General features: G+C 41.6%; 1 protein-coding gene and 1 long non-coding RNA gene across 3 annotated transcripts in view; one reads left to right on the forward strand and one right to left on the reverse strand.

The window, feature by feature from the left end:
- Positions 1 to 23645, forward strand: LOC147141260 (uncharacterized). Its single transcript, XM_086043705.1, has 38 exons — positions 1 to 221; positions 1325 to 1617; positions 1716 to 1768; positions 1871 to 1945; positions 2516 to 2736; positions 2821 to 2902; positions 3267 to 3664; positions 4386 to 4950; positions 5073 to 5269; positions 5349 to 5738; positions 6634 to 6926; positions 7016 to 7281; positions 7411 to 7491; positions 7707 to 7844; positions 7924 to 8180; positions 8276 to 8360; positions 8452 to 8511; positions 9554 to 9688; positions 9773 to 10029; positions 10135 to 10219; positions 10315 to 10521; positions 10617 to 10754; positions 12084 to 12340; positions 12463 to 12547; positions 12628 to 12873; positions 12983 to 13120; positions 13829 to 14085; positions 14203 to 14287; positions 14385 to 14630; positions 14740 to 14877; positions 20231 to 20487; positions 20569 to 20653; positions 20730 to 21338; positions 21620 to 21828; positions 21910 to 22063; positions 22160 to 22485; positions 22566 to 22695; positions 23240 to 23645. Exons 2-38 carry the CDS (start codon positions 1541 to 1543, stop codon positions 23380 to 23382), a joined length of 7425 nt encoding a protein of 2474 aa, XP_085899831.1. The 5' UTR covers positions 1 to 221; positions 1325 to 1540; the 3' UTR covers positions 23383 to 23645.
- Positions 1 to 23797, reverse strand: part of LOC147141259 (uncharacterized) — a 139813-nt gene that overhangs the window by 90553 nt on the left and 25463 nt on the right. Inside the window, exon 2 of one of the 2 annotated variants that reach the window (XR_015088453.1) lies at positions 12123 to 12238. The exons of the other annotated variant lie outside the window; for it this stretch is intronic. This is a non-coding gene — a long non-coding RNA (uncharacterized LOC147141259). The remainder of the gene's footprint in view (positions 1 to 12122; positions 12239 to 23797) is intronic. 2 annotated transcript variants of the gene reach the window in all.

A 23797-nucleotide genomic window follows, 5' to 3' on the forward strand; every position in this document is an offset into this window, starting at 1 on the left:
TGTACAGCAGCGATAGCTATTTTACAGCTGCTTAACAAAGACCTTCTCTTCAGCAGGACAGTTCTTATGTTTGTTTTTGGGCTGCTCTCTCTGTTGACAGACTGGCTGGGCTTCTGGAATGTAAAAGGTGGATGTCTCTCTTATCTCTCTTCCCACCTGCGGTTGCACGATGGTGTGCTCGGTGAGATACACTAAATATCCTCAGCCATACAGCACTTGTGGTGGGTTTTTTTTAAATTTTTTCAACATTATCTGGAAAAGCACACACTGCTCGTGGATTTATCCGGCAAAAATGGATTGCATAAGATAACTAAATTAAGTCTCGTATTTGGATAGGGTTGATGATTAATTTCAGGATTTGTTCTCTTTTGACCTGAAAAATATCTTAATGTAGCCTCATGAAAAATGAATGAGAATGAAGAGAGAATAGATCTACCGGTAATTCATTTTGCTGAAACTGCTTATATATCAACAATGTCCCATCAGGCGCACTGAAAAAAGGTTTTGTTGGATTTATATTTCGTCAGGTGGTTGCACAAAATATAATCATCTGAATCCAGATAGATTTCTTACGTAGACTATACATTTCCTTAAAAAACGAATAAATTAAAAAATTGAGTAGAATCATCATTTTTTTTTTCTTGTGTACTTTTTTTGTTTGTTTTTTACACTGAGGGAATAGACGAGGTGTGTCAGAAAAGCTCCAGGGCTGATGTTGGAAAAAAAATATTTAAAAACGTTTTTTCTAGCACACCATGCACTCCAGAAGGATTCTTCCGCAGCTCTGTCATGACGGCCATCTTCCAAGTCATCCATTGTTTTCAAACCGGCCCCCTTGATGACCCCCGTTGATTTTGGGAAAGAGAAGAAAATAAATAATTAAATAACACAGAGCAAAGTTGGGTGAAGTAGGGAGGTGTAAATTGGTGGTAGAGGGCATCACTATATCAAACTATGCGTGCTCTAAATTAATTTGATATGGTTCACAAAGTTTCACGAAAGCACCACCGCAAAAAAAAGTAAAACCTCCAATAAATCAGTGGGACTACTTTTTTTTTTCTTATCCAGAGGCAAATATTAGCTATTAATCCATTAGATGAGCTCTTTTATAAAATGTGTTTTTGTCAACTGACATGAATTTTTTATCAAGTGTTTATTCACCTCTGTTTTTTTATGACCTAGCAACACTAAAACGCTGACCTTATCTATTGCGACTTCCTGTAACTGTGCCGTTGCTGCTGCTGTTGTCGTCAGTGGAAGAACATTTTTTTCATGCCACAGACCCAGTCCTTTGTTTTCAACCTGTTGTCTCCACCCACCGCAGTGGTTACCTGGTTCGGCGGTGGGCTATAAAAACCTTACGTCCTACGCTTTCGCCGCAGAGTGACAAAAGTGAGCATCCCCACTCAGCCCTGGCAGTGAAAAGCTCACATTCATTCATCTGTGTTCCCTCACAAACAAGTCACTCCTCATCATCCATTCCCAAGATCATCAAGGTGAGCGTATTAGCAACAGAGGAGCTGGCGTTAAGGGATCAGCCATGCTTGGAGGCTTCGGCACAGATTTGTTGGTCACGGTGACTCTACTCTTTCTAACTCAGACTGGGACTCAATGCAGGTAATAAATTAAACGTCACACTCTTCCACTTAAGCTGGTGTGTTTTGGGCAAAAGGTAATTTGTGAAAAGGCTCTAATATATTTCCCAATTTTACTAGGGCAGAAAATGACATTTCATCCATTAAATTACCAGACTGGAGAAGAGATTCAGGTATGAGGTCATTGCTACGGCTTTTCAAAACATCACAGCAATGATTTTCAAAAAGTGATTTGAGATGTGCAGTGTATAAATCTTTTTTCTTCTCTTTGACAGAATATGTTACACAATGTTCGTTTGGCAGAAGTGGCAATGGAGTGTGCGACTGGACAAGGAGACACTACAGATCAAGTAAGGAAGCGACCATACCTGGGGACTACTGACACTCCAAATTTGTTTTCTTAAGTGTTAGGTTTCCCTAATCACATGTACTGGGAAAAAAAAAGTGCAAACTCTTGAGATTTGTTATTTGCAGTCCCATTCTTAACTTAATACTGCACCACCCTTCAGGAGTGTCTTGTGGGCTATGAGTCCACAGTTATAGATTTATTCAGCAGCCTATCACTAATTTAATTGAAGCAAACTAATCTTTTACTTGATGCTGTCTTTGGGACAACTGAAGACGAGAGTCTACATTCAGCACTGAAATAATAATAAGAATTTTGTGCATTCTGTGAATATTACAAGAGAGCACAGCAGATGTGCTACGATCTAGGGATGGTTTGCCATTTTTATATAATCAACATTACGACAGAACACAAGTTCTTCTCAAAACTGCACAGGCGAAAATACATTTTTTATTGTCAATTAAAAAGAATAACACAAAGGTCAGGGGATATGTGGATTAAAACTTAAAGACATTATTTTTTTAATAAGGCAAAAAAACATGTGTAGATAGTCTTACCGCCTCTTCACTTCCAGAGACTACAGCGGTGGACACAATAGAAAGTGATGCACTGGATAAAGGTGAAGGTGAAGCCTGTCTTGAGTTCTGGTACTTGGTCCCTCCTAATGCTTTAAAACTTCGAGCTTTGCTCAAAAGCAGTACAGGTCTAGAGGAAATCTGGATCTCGCCTGCACTGGCAGGAGATTCTTGGCGACAGGTGTTCGTGCCACTAAACAACATTGAGTCTGGGACAAAGGTGAGAAGACCGGTTTATAACAATGAATCCGAAATCGTTTATCATATGTTAATATGCAAGTCAATGTCAATGTATTTTAACTAGGTTGCCCTTGAAGCAATCCAAACTGTGTCCTTGAAGAATCAGGTCACATTTAACAGCGTCGGAGTAAGGAGGGGCTCATGCGGTGAGTACTATCTTGTTTTAATGTCAATAACAAACTACTTTTGGTCCCATGAATCAATATTATAGTATGCCTGTACACACCGATGGACATGACAGATTATACATGACAGACCCGGTACTTTGATAAGACTTGCCAGTTACCAGTCAGTAATACTGGAACCAAAGATCTATTTTATAGTGTAATCTATTTGGAGCTCTTCATCAGTACGTCAACAAATTGAGTTGGCTGCTTCAATAATTACGATGACAAATTTTCATTAAAATGTAGTTTAGGCCATAAAATGCCTCAACATAACACGTCTTTGTCCCTCTACATAGAGCTAGTGTATTCAAAGTGATCATTTATTGGGCCTCATCTCCCACAGGACACCAGTGCGATCCAAGCAAAGAGATATGGACAGACCAGTCCACTCGCTGCCTCTGCTCAGACAGACAGCTTTACTGTGCTCCCTCTCAGTGTCCCAAGGGTCAAAACTGTGGTCCTCAAATACGAAGCCCCAGGGAGGTGTCTAACACTGGGATGTGTACTATACATAGCAACACAGACTGCAGCACTTTTGATGGAGTGTTATTTCGCTTCATGGCCCCCTGCAACTACATTCTGGCAAAGACCTGCTCTTCCTCTGAGGCTTTGTCCACTTTTAGCGTGGAGGTGGTCAGTGACCATGATGGGAATTCATCAGTTCCAGCTGTGCAGCAGGTCATTGTGACTGTGGGGAATGACAGAGTGTCTCTTTTGAAACGGCAGACGCACAGAGCTGTGGTGAGTTACCATGGTAAGACCAAAATAACGCATTTATAGAATCTGTGTGGCGATATCAAAAACAATTCGGGGTATGACTAAAGACAACATTGTTTTATCTGTGGCTAAAGGGATATCACAATCCCTTTCTACAAGTTGTCTTTAAATAATATTTAGTCCAGGTTTGTATGATTTAGAAAAGGATACTATTACTTACACTTTCCCAATCCGATCACATGATCAAAATCTGAATCAATCACGTAATTTTCAGATGATTGGCCGCAAAATATCGTCTTATTATTTTTTGTAGGCGGGGCCTTCATCCCCCAAGCTTGTATTTGAAATGGCGACAAGCTTTTACGCTCATTCACAGGTTGTGAAGGAAAAAGAGGCACTGACAGAGATCTGGAAAAACTGTGCTTCACTAGCTGACAGTCAGGGCAAGTGGAAAGCTCCTAAAAACGAATTCCCCAATTCAGGTAATAAATTAGTATGGCCAAACAGCTCACTAAGCGGAAGTGTCAGAGTTCAAAGAGTGACAGGTTAGCAAAAGTAATGCATTTAAATGACTTTCCTTCAAATAGGACCCTAAGATAAAGTTCAAATGTTGAACCAATTAACAGAGCAGGTATTTTATCTGCTGTCAATAACTAATCTCAATTCAACTGCCATATTAGTTTCTGTATCTTTGTGACTTTTTATGATCATGAGGAATAAATATCTAACTGATATTGTCCTTTAGGTCAACGGGATCTGGAGGAATCTTCCATTAAACTTCAGGAGTAACACCGTCAAAATCAAGAGTAACCTGGCAGCTGTTGTACTTGAAACCAGTTTTGGCCTTTCCGTGTCATATGACAATGCGGGTGATGTAGATATCACCGTGCCATCCGTTTACTCTGAGAAAGTCTGCGGCTTATGTGGAAACTTTAACCATCTTAGAGAAGATGACTTGAGAAATCCTGACGGAGCACCTGCACATGATGCCACAGATTTGGTTACCAGCTGGCAGAGTGGGCAAACAAACTCCACCTGTGAAACTATTCTAGTTCCTCAACAGTGTGACCCTGTTGAAGAAGTCGAGTACAGCAATGAGCTAAACTGTGGAGGCCTCCTCTCTAGTGCTGGTGCGTTTGCAGCATGCCGATCCTTTCTAGGAGCACAAAGCTACTTCAGGGGATGTGTGAGCAAAATGTGCTCCACTCACGGTGACCCTTCAGTGCTCTGTGAGACATTGCAGATGTACGCTGATATCTGCAGGGATGCTGGAGTCACTGTGCCTTCATGGTGGAACGCTACAATGTGCCGTATGTGACTTCATTGCTTCAATTTCTCTGACATCTGTTGCAATAAATAGGATGAAATTGATGGCTATAATAAAAACATGCCGGTTAAAGGTGGGGTCTCTCTCTCTCTCTCTGTCTCACAGCTCCACAGTGTGGTGAGAATAGCCATTACAACTCATGTGCTAAAGGATGCCCAGACGTGTGCTCCGGTCACGATATAGTAGGATCTTGTGGAAGTTGTGAGGAAAGGTGCGAGTGCGACTATGGCTTCAAACTCAGCGGGGGCAAATGTGTTCCAACAGAGGATTGTGGGTGCTGGCATAATGGAAAACATTATGAGGTAAGACAGATACATGACTCAATCTCTGTATGTGCCTACTGTCACAGACCACTATTGATTCTCACAAATCACTTTGCAGAAAGGACAAACGGTCTTGGAAGGAGAGTGTTTGCAGCTGTGCCAATGTATGGGTGGTAATATTGTCCGGTGCACTAAAGTGCAATGCGCCAGAAGTGAAGTTTGCAAGGTTGAGGATGGGGTTAAAGGATGCTTCCCTATCAAACCTGCCACCTGTAGTGTGTATGGTGATCCACACTATATCACCTTTGACGGGAGGGCGTATGACTTTCAAGGTGGATGCAGTTACACACTGGCTACTACATGTGGAGCAGAAAGCTCAGTCCATTTCACAGTGAGCGGTCACAATATGCACCCTCTACTTCAAAACTTGACCCGGTCCAAGCTGGATGCTGTGACTCTCCAAATTGAGGATTTACACCTCACATTGAATCAGAGCACCAAAGTCTATGTAAGTAAGATCCTCATCGGCAAAAGTGGGCATTTTACGAAATTTTGCTGGTCCGTCATTCGTCTTCCATCAGCGGCCAGGGTACCCATCCACCATTCGCAAGTCGATTATTTTTTGTGACAAACTGAATTGTAATTGTCATTCGTCAGTTAATCTGTCAGAAGTCCGTCGATTGGTCAGTCGGTCTCGCAAAAAAAGTCAGAAAATCGGGTGTCAGCCAGTGACTGACTAATCGTCCTTCTCTGACAGACGCGGTCAGTGACATTACATCGAAAAATGAAAACCCATTTCCGTCATTAGTCAGTCCGTCATTTTTAAAAGGTGTCCCGTCATTCGTCTAATGCCCACCTCTGCTCATCGAAATATTTTTTTCAATTTTTGAACATTCAAATTCAACCTCGGATATAATAAACATGTGTCTGCATTGTAGTTCCTCTACTTATAATGGCAGACCTTCATCTGAATTTTATTTGGAGGAATATAGTTGTTGTGAGCCAAAACAAGAAATTCAAGAATCCTTCGTCAGCGTAATTGGTCCAAAACAAAAAGTTGACCTCTTCCACACCTGCATGATGAGTGGTAGTTATAATATTGAATTTTGTTTTACTCTTTAGTAAATTGTTTACTTTCAGTATCTGGCTCTAGTGTTTTTTTTCCACTCAAATATCAGGCTCACTGACTGATTGAATTTTGAAATCATCTGCAGTAATTCTTTCCTGTCACTAGCATGATCGCGCACATCCATGTTTATGGTGGGCAGATATTATAGTGTCAAGTCAGGACAGGAAGTCAGGAAGACTTGACTGCACCTTGAACAGCAAACATCACAATTGAGGGTAAGAAAATACAAACTGAAGATATCACAAAAGTGTGTTTTCTCTCTCTGTCTCTTTAGGTGAATAAAACCTATGTCGGACTCCCTTATTCCACCACTGTCTCTTATGGTTCCGTCTGGGTTTACAAGAACAATAGCTATGTTGTCTTGGAGACAACTTTCGGACTAAGAATGGTGATAGATGGGCAGAACCGGTTGTTCTTGCAAGTGGATGAGAGCTACAAGTATCAACTGTGTGGCCTATGTGGTACCTACTCAGAACAGCAGTACGATGACTTCATAAAACCAAGCGGCCAAAATGCTACGGACCCATTTGAGTTCGGCGATAGCTGGAGGGAAGCATATAATAATGAGTGAGTTATTTTACTATTGGACATGAAGCCAACAGCCTTGTAATCATAAATGTAATAGTCATCATTCTCCACTGATTATTTCTCCTAAGATGTGTTTCCCACCCAAATGATCCCCAACTCTGCGAAAATAAGGAGGAGAATGAAGCCTACATTGAGTGTTTTGCCATCCTTGGGGATGCCTTCAAGCCCTGCCATGAAACCATTCACCCAAGCATCTACATCTATAGTTGTGTTCACGACTATTGTGCCACAAGTGGCAATCAATACACCTTATGTGAATCTCTTCAATCCTATGCAGTTGCCTGCCATGTGGCAGGAGTGGAGCTACCCTATTGGGCGACAGGTTCAGCCTGTGGTGGGTTATGTGCAGCTTGATGATGATAACAGTGATGCGTAGAACTGAGTTGAACTGAGATTCCATTTGATGAGATGTGCATGTTGTGTTCGTAATTTGAGTTTTTGTTTTTTGTTTTGGCCTTTTCAGTGGAATCCCAAACTACAGCAAATCCTCCTCCAACAACTTCACCCTCTCCAACTCTTCCATCTCAAACACCAGATCCAGCTTGTAAGAGAGATGAAAGATTTCAGTTCTTCAGTCGTATAATCCAATTGTTAATTTTGCAACAAATATTTGTACACTTGCATAGCTATGACAATTACAATTGATTTCACATACGTATGAACTGGATTAAGTTAAACTTTTGTCAAGTTTTATTTGAAATGTGATATTCCCACTGTGAGATTGAACTCTCTTAGTTCCTAACACTTCTTTCCCCATAGCGCGTCCCATAAACTGTGACTTTGAGAAAAATCTGTGTGGGTGGCAGCAGCTCATACAGGACACGTTTGATTGGACAAGATATTCCGGTGCCACCCCAACAATCGGAAGTGGGCCAAACCACGACCACACCACTGGCGGTACAACTGAATGTCACCATCATACTGCATGGTTTTATCAGCTTTTCATGACTGATCGTCTGTGTGATTGTCCCTCTAGCGGGATTCTATCTGTACATTGAGGGTGACAGTGTAACACAAGGAGACCCAGCTCGTCTGTTGAGCTCAGAGTGCCATTACAGTGGCCCAGTCTGCCTCCACTTCTGGTACCATATGTATGGCTCTGCCACAGCCATGGCCCTCAATATGTACCTGCTCCAAGGAAATAAAGCTACCAAGATTTGGTCCATGAAAAACAACCATGGGCAAGAATGGCATCTTGGAAAAGTTGATATCAATGTCTTCAGCCCTTTTCAGGTTAGCCTTGGACAATGTGTGCATTTTCTGTTGATGTCTAGACAGATTTCTTTGGTTTGACTCTGGTTATTATTATCACATATTGACCCTGACAGATCATTGTGGAGGCAATTAGAGGCTCCAATCCTCTATCAGATGTGGCAATCGATGACGTTTCCATCCAGTTTGAGTCTTGCTCAAGTAATCAATGATTAATACAAAAATGCATCTTGTGGTGATACAATTAAAATGCCAGTATATCAGGTTTTAATGTTTTCTAACTTTCTTTTAGGTAGTTTGGGAAGTGGAACAGAACCTCCCTTCACTGCAGAAGTCCTTCCCTCAGACCCTGGTTAGTGCAAAGAAAGTTGAAATTTACATTGATGGTTCTAGACAGTTTTACCTGGGGTGGCGATGGGGTGGCGAGGTTCAATTGGGAGGGTAGAGGTGATAACCTCCTCACACTTCACAAAATGGCAAAACATGGGTCATCCCACCCGATGCTCGGTGGGACTTTGGAATTTTTCAGTTGAATTTGCCCCAAGGCGACTCCTTGAGCTGGGTAACCGTAAAATAAGTCCAGCGAGCGTCCTCCTCGCCCAACTATGGGCTTGCTTCCCTACCACGGCGCGACTGATAAGCAGCCATGACCCGCTATCAGCCTTAGCAAGTCTTAAGTACACACAGTCCGTAACCTATACTTGTAACCTTCCAAGCCTTTGTATGATTGCAAGTATTCACCATTGTAGTACTCCCCACCTGTCGCCATGATAGCTGTAAAAAGAACTCCTTCCACTCGATATGGATTTGTAATGTCCAACCTGTCCAGCTTGCATTATGTCCTTTTCATCAAAGTGAGATGCGAATTCACTTGGACAGAATGTCGACTGATAAACGTTAATTTGATCACTGCTCTCCATTGTAAATCCATTGCCTGCTGCCGCTACTATCCTGCCAGCAAAATCAAATGCACGCGGAGATCAGTCACGTGATGTCAGTAGCTCTCTTGGTGGCATGTAGTATGTAACCAATCTTTCTATTTGAAAGAAGGGGGGTGGCAGTGGGAGTACATTCCAAACATACTTTTTATACACACTATGGAGACAATATATGGAACATTTATAATCAAGTTTTGAATTTAGCATTGATAGATTCATTTCCAACAGGTGTGGCTAAGTGGGGTAGCAAGGCATTTGGTAAAGGTGGCAGCTACCACCCCTTGCCACCCTGTAAAACCAACTATGTCCAGCTAATTCTGCATTTAAGGAGATGATGTGCAGTTACAATTTAACAGTTATGTTAAGGATAGATTACTGAAATTGTTTTTTTGAGGAGTAATTGAAGTTGCCCATTTTTACAAAGTTGCACTACTGTTACTTTTGTCTCCCTTGCAGTTTGTAACTTGAATTGCAGCTTCAATAGAAATTTCTGCAGCTGGAATCAGATGATCACGGATGCTTTTGACTGGACATGGCAAAGTGGTTCTACACCTACCCTAAAGACAGGCCCCTCCTCTGACCACACTGGAGGTATGATATTAAATGCACGATGCCTAAAACACTAAGATGAAAAACTCTTTTGACAAAACTGAGCCTTTAATTTCCCTTCTCTAGATGGTCACTACCTCTACATTGAGGCCAGTACTGTGTCTCATGGCGATACGGCTCGTCTCATCAGTTCTGAATGTTCTGCCTCCGGTTCTCATTGCCTGCAGTTCTGGTATCATATGTACGGCTCAGCCGATACTATGGGCCTCCATCTATATTTGCTGCAGGACAAAAAAGCTGATGCCATTTGGTGGAAGAGGAATGATCAAGGAAATATGTGGCATTTGGCTCAGGTGGACGTAACAGTCACAGGTGCTTTCCAGGTCAGTTACTTTCATTACACAAATTCAGCCAGTAGTGTCACAATAATCAAGATAAGCAATTACAAACATTTGAAAAATACAATCAGTTGTCTTTTCCTTTCTAAGATCATCATAGAAGGGCGCAGGGGCTCCAATAAAGAATCTGATGTTGCCATAGATGATGTAACGCTTTACCATGGACAATGTTCAGGTGTGACAAATATATATATACCGTGACAGAATTATACAATACAAATATGCTTCCAAGGTCTGCAATTATAACACATAATTATATTGAATGTTTAGAGCTAGGTGGTGTCATGACAACACACCCTCCCCAACCTGATGGAAACGTCACAGCACGTCCACCAGTAAATGTTACAGATCGATTCCCTGTTACAACATGGCTACCTGTGGCAAATGCCACAGTATATCCTGCCATTGAAACAACAACTAGTTTAATGTTAAATAACATTGTTACTGGAGCTGCAGAGAACAGACCACCACAGTCAGGTACAGTGATTGGTCTGTCACTTTGCGTGAAATTTGTTTTTCCTACCCTCGTTTTTGGATTTATTTTGAATAATGTATCATTTCTGACTCTCCAGTGTGCCAACTCAACTGTAACTTTGAGAAAGATCTATGCCATTGGCGTCAGCTCGCTGCTGATGTGTTTGACTGGACAAGGCAAAGTGGCTCAACACCTACACTCATGACAGGGCCCTCTTCAGATCACACCACAGAACGTAATTAACCTTCCTTCATCCATAGCAATGATGCACACTTTGTTAGACTAGAAAGTTATTTATAATATATACATAAAAAGAATGTCTTGTTGATTCCAACGTCAAACATGCCTTTTGGTACCAACTTCCTTGTATTTCAAGGGTGATTTGATTTCTCAGTTGGTCAAGGAGGCAATTTTGTACACTTATCTCCAGTTTTGGAAACTTTTCACATTAATGCGATGTCAGTAACGCAGAAACACCATTCATGTAAAAATAGGAAAAAAAAATGGAGATAAGTGTTTTTCACATGACAGCGACGATACATAGTATTGCAGTTTACAAAGACAAAGTATTTTTTTTAATGTTTCTTTATGAAAGCCTGAACTTTGCTTACAAAGGATTCATACAAAGTTGTTTGGTTTTGTCATATTAAAGCCACTCCATCTGTCATGAGATATCCTAATGTGTATATAAGAACAGCATTGTAGATAGAAGATTAACTGAGACAACATATTTCTCATTAAGATCTATGCCGGTGGCATCAGCTCGTTGCTGATGTCTTTGACTGGACAAGGCAAAGTGGCTCAAGCCCTACGCTCATGACAGGGCCCTCTTCAGATCACAGCACAGGATGTAATAAACCTTCTGACTAATCCGCAGTAAAGTTTCACTTAGTTACAGGCTAGACAGATATTTATGACAATTACAGAAGTCAAAATACAGGTTGAAGTCAGGGACGCATTTTAGTCCCAACTTCCTTCTTTCGTTTTGAGTGACTCATTTACAATACTCTTATTTATAATAGACACATAAAAAGAATGTCTTGTTGATTCCAACGTCAACACATAAAAAGAATGTCTTGTTGATTCCAACGTCAAGCACGCCTGGTACCAACTTCCTTGTATTTCAAGGGTGATTTGATTTATCAGTAGGTCAAGGAGACAATTGTTAATTTTGTACATATTCTACATATCGTCGCTCTCCTGTGAAAAAACGTATCTCCAATTTTGGAAACTTTTTAATTTTCACATTAAAGCGATGTCTATAACGTGGAAAATGTAAAAATAAGAAATGCAGGTATGTGTTTTTCACATGACAGCGTATATAGTATTGCAGTTATATAAAGACAATTTTTTTTTTAAATGTTTCTTTATGAAAGCCTGAACTTTGCTGACCAAAGACTCATACAAAGTTGTTTGGTTTTGTCATATTAAACCTACTCTATCTGTCATGATATCCTAATGTGTATATAAGAACAGCATTGCAGATAGAAGATTAACTGAGACATCATATTTCTCATTAATAGTACAAAGAGTTCGCTAACAAAACTCTTCTGTCATAATGCAGATGGCCACTACCTTTACATTGAAGCCAATAGTGCATCACCTGGAGACACAGCTCGTCTCATCAGTTCCGATTGCTCTGCCTCCGGTCCTCAATGTCTGCAGTTCTGGTACCATATGTACGGCTCGGCCAATACGATGGGCCTCCATCTATATTTACTGCAAGACAAAAAAGCTGATGCTATTTGGCGGAAGAGGAATGATCAAGGAAATATGTGGCACTTGGCTAAGGTGGATTTGACTGTCAAAGGAGCTTTCCAGGTATACTGTAATCATGTGATCATTGTCAGCTATTGACGTTGAAATACTGTAATAAGGACTACCAGCCAACTGTTTAGCAAATAAGGATAAAAATCCACAGTTTTTTTATTTTCCTTCCTTAGATCATTATTGAGGGGCGCAGAGGCTTCAGTGAAGAATCCGATGTCGCCATAGACGATGTAACACTTTACAATGGCCATTGTTCAGGTCTGAAAAATGCACATTGAATACAAACGTGTTGCTCATTGAAAAGATTGTTCGTTTAAATTCCAACCTTCTGTTTTTAGAGCTAAGCGGTGTGGTGACGACACACCCTCCCAAACCTGAAGGAAATGCTACAATTGTTCCAAGTATCACATCGCCTGTAACTGGAGTGACAGAGCTTCCTGCCATGAATGTTACAGATCAATTCCCAGCTACGGCTAGGCCACCTGTAGCAAATGCCACAGTACCTCTTGTCAATGAAGCAACAACAAATCGAATTATGATTAACAATTTTACTGAGGATGCACAGGACAGACCACCTCACTCAGGTACAGTGGTTGTTCTGTAGCTTTCCCTGTACCTTGAAGTTTTCAAGTTATTTCATTCTAACCTCATTTTTAATGCACTGTCAATAATGCAATATTTCTGATTTTCCAGTGTGCCAACTCAACTGTAATTTTGAGAAAGATCTATGCCAGTGGCATCAGCTCGTTGCTGATGTCTTTGACTGGACAAGACAAAGTGGCTCAACCCCTACACTCATGACAGGGCCCTCTTCAGATCACAGCACAGGACGTAATAAACCTTCTGACTCATCCGCAGTAAAGTTTCACTTAGTTATAGGCTAGACCATGGGTCTTCAATCCTGTTCCTCGAGGGCCGGTGTCCTACCTGTTTTCCATTTCTCCCTGCTGCCACACACCTGAATCAAATGACCATATAATCAGCAAGGTCTGCAGAAGCTGGATAATGACCTTGCTCATTTGAATCAGGTGTGGACTACAGCAGGGAGAGATGGAAAACAGGCAGGACACCGGCCCTCGAGGAACAGGATTGGAGACCCATGTGCCGCTAGACAGATATTTATGACAATTACAGAAGTCAAAATACAGGTTGAAGTCACGGACGCATTTAAGTCCCAACTTCCTTCTGTCGTTTTGAATGACTCATCTTGCCAAGGACGCAATTATTTATGTTTGATATACAGTGTACTCAACTACATACTGTACTACATAGTATGATACTTGTATATAGTCAAAGTAGGTTTTTGAATGTGCCAATAGTTCAAGTTATCTAACAAAGTCTGAACTTTGCTGACAAAATATCTATACAGTTTCATTTTTTTGTCATGTAATGAACCTCTTAAGGAAATAAAATTGGCTCCATATGTCATAACATATAACTCAAAATAACCGCATTGCAGTTGGAAAATTACCAGAACAAATACATTTTTAATTAATGATATGAAGAGCTAACAAATAAAACTCTTCTGTCATAATGCAGATGGTCACTACCTCTACATTGAGGCCAGTACTGTGTCACATGGCGATACAGCTCGTCTCATCAGTTCAGAGTGCTCTGCCTCCGGTACTAAATGTCTGCAGTTCTGGTACCATATGTACGGCTCGGCCGATACTATAGGCCTCCATCTTTATTTGCTGCAAGACAAAAAAGCTGAGGCTATTTGGCGGAAGAGGAATGATCAAGGGAATATGTGGCATTTGGCTGAAGTGGATTTGACTGTCAAAGGAGCTTTCCAGGTATGTTCATGTACAGTAAACATTGTCAGCCAATGAGTTTGCAATGGTGCGATAAGGATAACCAGACTACTGTTTAGCAAATAAGGGGGAAAAAACACTTTATTTTTCTTTCCTTAGATCATTATTGAAGGGCGCAGAGGTTCCAATGAAGAATCTGATGTCGCCATAGACGATGTAACACTTTACAATGGCCATTGTTCAGGTCTGAAAAATGCACATAGAATACAAACGTGTTGCTCATTGAAAAGATTGTATTAAGGTTGGAAGACTGGATTAACATTCCAACCTTCTGTTTTTAGAGCTAAGCGGTGTGGTGACGACACACCCTCCCAAACCTGAAGGAAATGCTACAATTGCTCCAACTATCACATCTCCTGTAACTGGAGTGACAGAGCTTCCTGCCGTGAATGTTACAGATCAATTCCCAGCTACGGCTAGGCCACCTGTAGCAAATGCCACAGCACTTCTTGTCAAAGAAGCAAAAACAAATCGAATTATGATTAACAATTTCACTGAGGATGCACAGGACAGACCCCCTCACTCAGGTGCAGTGGTTGTTCGGTAGCTTTCCTTGCACCTTGGACTTTTCAAGTTATTTTATTCTACCCTCATTTTTCATGTACTGTCAATAATGTAATATTTCTGGCTTTCCAGTCTGCCAACTCAACTGTAATTTTGAGAAAGATCTATGCCAATGGAAGCAGCTCGTTACTGATGCCTACGACTGGACAAGACAAAGTGGCTCAACACCAACACTCATGACGGGGCCATCTTCAGATCACACTACAGGATGTAATTAACCGTCTGACTCATCCGCAGTCAATCAATCAATCAATCAATCACATTTTATTTATATAGCACTTTTCATACATAAAAATGCAACTCAAAGTGCTTTAAAACATTCAAAGCAAAACATAGAATTATCTTCAATCAAAAGAAAAGATAAATTATTTAAAAGTTGTTGAAAGCCAAACTAAAAAGGTGTGTCTTGAGCTTCCTCTTAAAAATATCAACAGTCTCTGCAGACCTGACATCCTCTGGCAGGCTATTCCAAAGGTGAGGACCAAAATGGCTGAATGCAGCCTCGCCATGCATTTTGGTCCTCACCCTTGGAATAAATAAAAGGCCGGCGCCAGAGGACCTCAGGATCCGCGAGGGCTGGTATGATAAAAGCAAATCAGATAAATAAGATGGCCCAAGACCATTAACACATTTATAAACTAATAAAAGTACTTTAAAATCGATCCTGAAACACACAGGGAGCCAATGCAGCAATTTCAAAACTGGCGTAATGTGCTCCCGCCCTCTGGTTCTCGTCAGCACCCGAGCGGCTGAATTCTGCAGTAGTTGCAGTGGTGAAATGCTCTTTTTCGGGAGGCCAGAGAGCAGGGCATTACAGTAATCTAAACGACAGGAAATAAAGGCATGCATCAGCACTTCCGTGTTAGCCTGAGAGAGAAACGGGCGGACTCTGGCGATATTCTTAAGGTGATAAAAACCAATCTTGGTTACATTTTTAATATGAGGAATAAAACTGAGCTCAGAGTCAAAAATGACGCCAAGGTTCTTCACACAGTGTGAGGGATTAAAAATGTGTAGTTTTGGTAAAAGCTTCTCTCTCTGACCTTCGGGACCGATAACTAAGACCTCAGTCTTGTCCTCATTGAGCTGTAGGAAATTATCTGCCATCCATGACTTGATATCTAAAATGCAATTTAAAAGGGTATCAATGGGTCCTGTGTCATCAGGAGACACGGCAATATACAGCTGCGTGTCATCAGCATAGCTGTGAAAGCTGATGCCGTGTCCCCTGATGACATCCCCGAGGGGAAGCATATAAAGATTAAAAAGTAAGGGGCCTAAAATCGAACCTTGAGGAACCCCACATTTAATTTCATGAGTTTTAGAGGAACAAGTATCCATACTTACAAAGAAATATCGGTCTGTGAGATAGGAATAAAACCAGTCAAAAACAGTACCAGAGATGCCCACTAGATTTTTAAGTCTATTTAATAAAATTTGGTGATCTACTGTATCAAAAGCAGCGCTTAGATCCAGTAGCACCAAGACTGTGAGTTTTCTCACGTCTGCAGTGCACCTAATATCATTTAAGATCCTTAAAAGAGCAGTCTCCGTACTGTGGTTCATCCTAAAACCAGATTGATATTTCTCCAAAATATTATTTGTATTTAAAAAATGATTCAACTGGATGAAAACCAGTTTTTCTAAAATCTTACTTAAAAACGGTAAGTTGGATACGGGTCTGTAGTTATTAAAAACGCTCGGGTCAGAACCGCTCTTCTTCAGAAGGGGCTTCACCACCGCCGTTTTAAAGGCAGCTGGGAAGACGCCTGTCTGAAGAGAGCAATTGACTATATTTAAAATTTGTTCTTCAAAAAATCCATAAAATGTCTTAAAAAGAAATGTGGGAATTGGATCCAAAAGGCAGGTTGTTGGGTTTACCTGGGAGAAAACTCGAACAAGTGTCCTTGCATCAACCAGGGCAAAACTTTCCAGTGTTTCCTCATGTAAATATGATTGTCCGGGTTTATTAAAACTTGTGTTTTGACGGGCTAAAAGACTGGATCTTATGTCATCGATTTTACTTCTGAAGTGGTCTGCAAAGTCCTCACAGAGGGCATCTGTTGGTCTCTGTGGGGACTTATTAAAATCAGAACTAGTTAAAAGTTCAAAGGTGGAGAAGAGAACCCTGGGGTTGTTTTTATTGACTGTAATGAGGTTTGAGAAATAGGAAGATCTTGCCAGTTTTACTGTTTTATTGTAAGATTTCAGTTGTTCGCATAAAATTTCATAGTGTACTGTAAGTTTACTTTTTCTCCACCTCCTCTCTGCACTCCTGCATTTTCTCTTTGATATTTTGATAGCATTGTTTCTCCACGGGGGTACAGTCTTTGTTTTTGTTGTTTTAATTAAAAGTGGAGCTACTGAATCTAATGATGATTTAAGATGTAGGTTAAAATTGTCAACAATAAGATCACAGGGTGCAGGTAAAATGTCAGCAGGAGTGTTTTTTAAGATCTCGATAAAATTTGCTGCCACCTCAGAAGATAGGTAGCGTTTCTTCACTGTTCTGACCGGGACTGCTAGATGGTTAAAACTGGCGATGTTAAAATAGACACAGTAGTGGTCTGACACTGCCAAGTCAACAACAGAGGACACACCAGCGGACAAGCCATAGGTTATAACCAAATCCAGGGTGTGTCCTCTGTTGTGAGTTGGCTGCAAGACGTGCTGTTTAAAATCCAAGCAGTTTAAAAGGTTTGAAAAATCTCTGGATAGTGGGTCCGAGATGTTGTCCATGTGTATATTAAAATCGCCAGTTATTAATATTCTGTTATAACTGGAATATAAAATGGATAAGAATTCTGAAAATTCTGTAATAAAAGAAGTGGAATGATGGGGAGGTCTATAGACGGTAATGCAGAGAATAGGGGGACTGCTAAAAACAAAGGCATGGTGTTCAAACGATAAATAGCTGCTAAAAATGATCTCCTTTGATAAAAGAGTATTAATAAAAATTGATGCAGTCCCGCCTCCTCTTTTGCCATCCCTTGTAGAAAATAAAAAGTTAAAATTCGGTGGGCAAGCCTCGTTGAGAGCAACTGGAGCATCTGTACCAAGCCATGTCTCAGACAAAAGTATACCATGTAAATTATTGTCTAAAATCAGGTCGTTTATGATAAAAGTTTTGTTTAAAAGGGAGCGCACGTTCAGCACGGCCAGATTAATTATTGTGCTGGACGTGCGCTCATGGTGGTACGAATGAGCAGTATTAACATATACTAGATTACCACTGTTAAAACCACGTTGTTTGTGTGTGCAAGGGAAGCGTCTGCCGGTGATGGTTTCAATGGGAAAATTGTCCGATAGTGGTAATGATAATGAGGGCCTGCAGGGGGAGCTAGTGAGGGTGGTGGTACTGTGAGCAGCTGGTATTGGCCTGTAAGTGATGGTAGTGACATTGTCATTGCAGCGTTTATGAGTAGAAGAAGAAGTATGATTGGTAAACAAGAGTCAGCTGGGAGTGGAATTGGTTACGACATGGTGGATGTTAGCGGCTAAAATCTTGCTACCAAGAGAGTTCGGATGAACACCATCCGGCTGGTAAAAAGACGGGCGATTCCAGAATAGGTTAAAGTTGTCAATAAAAGCAAAGTCAAGGTGGCCACAAGTGCGTAGGAGCCACGTGTTCAAGCTTAAAAGGCGGCTGAAGCGCTCGGCTCCGCGAGACAATGCCGGCAAAATGCCACTCACCCAGACCGAGAGATCGCAGGTTCTTAACAAGGCAAAGAGGGCGTGAAAGTCTCTCTTCGTCTGCTCAGACTGTCGGCGTATTGTCTCGTTTGTCCCAACGTGAACGATGAGCCGGGTAATGGATGATGGCAGAGAGTCAAGAACACCCGGCAGGATGTTAACTATGTCCATGACTTTCGCTCCGGGAAAACAGCGGGTGACGCAGCCGGGATAGTGAGTACGTCTAATGGTGCTGTCGCCAATTATAACGGTGGTCGGTGGGTGACGTGAGGAGGGAACGCCAAGGGACTCACCACCGGCGGAAGATTCACGACCCCACTGTCCAGGATGGCTCCGCCGAGGCCGAGTGAAGACGGTGGATGACACCGATGAGTGTCGCCGATGATGCTGGTGATGACGACCACCCTTGTACCGGGACACCGCGTCCCGGAGCAGCCCGACGCGTGAGTGGACGGCCGTGTCACCGGCGGACCCGCCCAACATGGGGTTCCCGGCCGAGGTCGTCGCCGTGGGTGGCGGGGAATCCGAGGGAGCCCCTGGGAGCACAGCCCCAGCGTCGGACGCAGCAGTCGGTGTCTCCGACTGCTGTAGTGCAGTGATGGGAACAGGAGACTCACTCGCCAGGGCGGCGAACCGATTCCCCAGGACCAGTTGGGGGCGGTGGGGTTGCTCCCCGGCCCTCCGGCCGCGGGACACCACCTTGACCCAGGTGTCACTCTGCAACGGTGTCGAGCAGGATGGCCCCGGGCAGGCAATTGGATCCCACTTCGCCGTGTCCGAGAGGCCAGCCGCCTCAGCCGTCATTGTCGCCGACAGGATTTCACGAGCGCGCCTTCTCATGACCACCGCGGAGAGTTCGGGGAAACGGGTCGCGAAGCAAGAGATGACCGATTCCTTCTCATGGAGCTCCTCTGAGAGACGACGAATATCCCTTCTTAGGTCAGAGATTGTCTTATTTGCCTTCTCCAGCAGGCCATTGTGTTCGTCGCTGTCGTCTGAAGGCATTTTAATACACTAGCTCCAAGCTAGCCCCAAGCTAGCCCGTTTCCGTCTCACGCTAGCTGTATGCTAGTCCGCGAGATCAAGCGACCCAGAGATTAACAAAAATTTAAATAAATAAAAAATAAGATAAAAATAGTCTCCAAAAATTAAAAAGAGTAAAAACGCAACGCGCAGGTGAGGTAGATTCGAAGGCGAAAGTGCAGAAGTGCAAGTCAAGTTTCCCTTTCTGTTAATTAGGCTAGTAAGTTATTTCTAACACTTAAAGAAGTCACTGATAAAAGTAAGGCACGCCTTTAACTACAAATTTGTTTCTTTTTGAAAGAACATAATTTTATCAAGGACACAACTGTTTATCTTTTATATCTACGACATGTATAGTATTTTCCAGTATTAACCAATTACCGGTACTTTTCATTTTTCATTTATTTGGTATTGTTAAGTGAAAAAACAACAACAACTAAACAACAATTGAGCAATATCACACAAAAGGAATAGATGTTGGACTCACCAACATTTTATAACCTGATTCAGATACTAGTTTGTCATTATTTTCTAAAGTAAAAGTGGATTTTTTCAAATTTGATTAAATCAGAGAATAATCAGAGAATTACTGTTGGGAGGCTGAAATCATTTAAGTTAAACAATGGTGCTAAACAATTACTCGATTATTAAAATAGTTGTTGAATGTGAAGTTGATTAATTTAATAATCGATTAGTTGCCGATTAATCTATTAATTGTGACACCTCCATCTGTCATAAACCACCATAACTTCAAAGAACAGTTTATTCCCTTTTATTCACAATGAAATCATATGTTCCATTAATAATGTGAAGAGTTAACTAATCAAACTCTTGTGTTATAATCTAGATGGTCACTATCTTTACACTGAAGCCAACAGCGCGTCGCATGGAGATACAGCTCGTCTCCTCAGTTCCGAATGTTCTGCCACCGGTCCTCAGTGTCTGCACTTCTGGTATCACATGTATGGTTCAGCTGAAACAATGGGCCTCCATGTATATTTGCTCCAAGACAAAAAAGCTAATGCTATTAGTTGGACCAGGAATAATCAAGGGAATATGTGGCGCCTGGCCCAGGTTGACTTCACCACAACTGGATCTTTTCAGGTAGGGAAAATCTAACACGTTTCACCTTTACATTTTCAACGAAGTGCGGAGAGGAGAATTAAAAAGTACTCTTGATATTAGATCCTTTTTGAGGGTCGACGAGGTTCTAATGACCAGTCAGATGTGGCCATAGATGATGTATCCCTATATGGTGGGCGCTGTTCAGGTAATCATTTACTTCAATCGACAGTCTACTTACATTATAACCGCTGTAGTTGATTAAAAGTGTTTTTTTTTTGCAGACCTGACTAAACCTACTCCCCCTGCATCCATGACAACCCATTCAGTTACAACAGAAGGTTCTGAACCTCCAACAGAAAACATATCAACAACACTACCACAAACATCTATAATAAAAACAACAACAGACATAACCGGCTCTGAAACACAGACCACCAGACCAACAACAACTAAGAACTCAAACCCAAATGCCTCGACAGGAGTGCCTGGTGCGACAGTTCCAGTTGAACCTCAGACCACTGCCACAGCTCACCCATCAACAACCGACCACCCAGTAGTTGAAGGAACAGAAGATCCAGGACCTGAACCAACAACTGAAGAATTGACAGCACCCATTACATACCCTCAGACCACAGCGCGACCCATACCTCAAACAACAGAAAGCAAAGACCCAACAACTGGATCACACCCCAAAACATCATTGGCACCAGAAACTCCAACCAAAACTCCACCAGGAACAGCTGGACCTCAATCAACAACTAGTCCTGAACCTCAGCCTTCAAATGCAACAATTGAACCACAGTCAACAACGACCATTAAACCACAACATCCCAATGAATCTCAACCAGCAACAACGGTTCGACCACAGCCGCCAACTACACTTGAATCAAGTGAGTATGAATTGATTGAGAGACTTTGAGCCTTGCAATAACCTGCAGTCAATACCACCGACACATTGCTTTTACATGTAAAACACATTACGCTAATAAAGACACTCTGGAGAACCCATCAGGACAAGTGCCAGCAATGACGTAATTACTGTACAACAAATTGCTTGCATCTCTTGAAAACGTATTCCATATAAACTAAATACAGTATTGCAATGTGATTGATTATGCTGCCTGTTGTCTCTCTCTCTCTCTCTCTCTCTCTCTCCTCTCTCTCTCAACAGCGCCTTCCTGTCCAGGAAATAGTCATTACAGCGCTTGTATCTCTGCCTGCAGTCCAACCTGCAGATTTTTGAATGGTCCACCACGTTGTAATGACAGTGGGGTTTGTGAGCCGGGGTGCGTGTGTGATGACGGCTATGTGCTAAAATTCAGAGTTTGTGTGCCACTCCAACAATGTGGATGTGTGGACAGAGATGGCAATAAATACGGGGTAAGTGACAATTCTGAATTTCATGGGATGGGTTAAGCTCAAGTGTATTACTGTTACTGATTTGGCTTTCTGTTGCTTCAGTTTGGTCAAGTGTGGTATACCAAACACTGCAATCAGAAATGTACATGTGAGAGGGAAGATGACGCTGGGGAGATTGACTGTGATGAAGAAGAGTGTGACGGAAATGCCGTTTGTCTTCAAAATGAAGAGGGGCATTATTACTGCAAGAAAACAGGTACCGTGAATGACACCATTAATCAATGTGTCTTAGCTGGCCATACGGTTTGTATTTCTAATCAATTCAAAATATTACATTTATGTCATACAACAGGTTTTGGTGAGTGTACAATAAATGGAGACCCTGGGTACAGGACCTTTGACAACATGAAGCATGACTTTGAGGGAGAACATTCATATGTACTGGTCCAAACAAAAAACCTGCCCAGTAATCTCCAGGATGTTTACATAGAGGGTGTAAATACACCCAATGATGATGATGATGATGATAGAAGTAATGAAGAAGACCATGATGATGATGATGAAGATGACAACGGTGACGATGAAAGCAACGAGCGTGAAGAACACCACAGATTGCAAAGTCTCAAGATTCAAGTGTACAATCATACAGTGGAGTTCAAGAAGCATCAGAAGTTGTTTGTGAGCTCCAAGCGCATTTAAAACGATGTATTTGAATTTTTATCATGTGTTCTAATCGTTGTGGTTCTGCTTGCCTGCAGGTTGATGGAAAGAGAACTAAAACACCTGTTTCACCGTCTCTTGGTCTAAAGATAAAGAAGCATTCCTCTCACATTTATCTCAATACCGACTTTGGTCTTTCCGTAAAGTTTGATGGACAAAGTGACGCGGGTGATTAGGTTTTTTTTCTCTCTCTTTTAAGCCGTTTAGCAATTGAAAATGAAGTTCAACAATGACAATACAGCCACATTTAATTTGAATTAATTTTAGATCTTGGGCTGGTGTAATACTTCCTTCACTATTGGCAAGTCGTATCTCAAGACACCACCGTACTTTGTATCTGACACTGTAGCGCCTGTTACCCTGTAACCCAGGGGCATCCAACTCCTGCCTGTGTTAGATGTTTCCCTCCTCCAACACACCTGATTCAAACGATCAGTGCAGAAGCCTGACAACAATCCTGATTTGTAAACTTTTTTTTCCTATTAATATGAACAATAAAGACAATTGTACTGACTTTGATCAACTCAAATATTTTCTCAGAGACTTACCGGTATGTTTGAAAAGATATTATGAGGAAGGATCCCAACATCTATTATTAATACCCAGCATTTAACTTATCTCTAGATACTGACAACTTTATAATGTGACAAGAAAATAAAAATATCAATTTCTATTTTTTTTCAACCTGAAATCAAATGCTTTATTCCCGCAGAAATAACTCTACCACGAACATACAAACGAAAGGTGCGGGGCCTGTGCGGAAACTACGACGGTAGAAACCTGAATGACCGGATGAAACCGGATGGCACGGTGGCCAAGACTGTTCAAGAGTTTGGAGAGAGCTGGAGAGTGTGACCAAGTACTGTAATCGATGAGGAAACTGTAGTCCTTAAGTCTATAGGATATTGCTCAGCCTTCCTGCCTTCCTATACGTTTTTATTTTATTCAGACAAAGCTAAACCTGAGTAGTCAATCAGCCTTCCTGCCTTCCTATACGTTTTTATTTTATTCAGACAAAGCTAAACCTGAGTAGTCAATCACATCTATGTACACAGTTAACATCATGTTTGCTTGTGCCTCACCAGAATTCATTAAACTCAACTGCTGCTATACCATAATGATGCATTCTAGCATTTCTTTGGAAGTCAAACAATTTTTGACCTGTTTTTTATATATAAATTCTGAACATTGGTCATTACATATTGTCATTACATTACCAGGAAACAATCCTATTAATAGAAAGCGGAGGGTGTGCCAACTGAGATGAAAA

The sequence above is a fragment of the Filicampus tigris genome, chromosome 10 (assembly GCF_054856515.1).
Source record: "Filicampus tigris isolate MCC_2025a chromosome 10, RoL_Ftig_1.0, whole genome shotgun sequence".
Lineage (NCBI taxonomy): Eukaryota > Metazoa > Chordata > Actinopteri > Syngnathiformes > Syngnathidae > Filicampus > Filicampus tigris.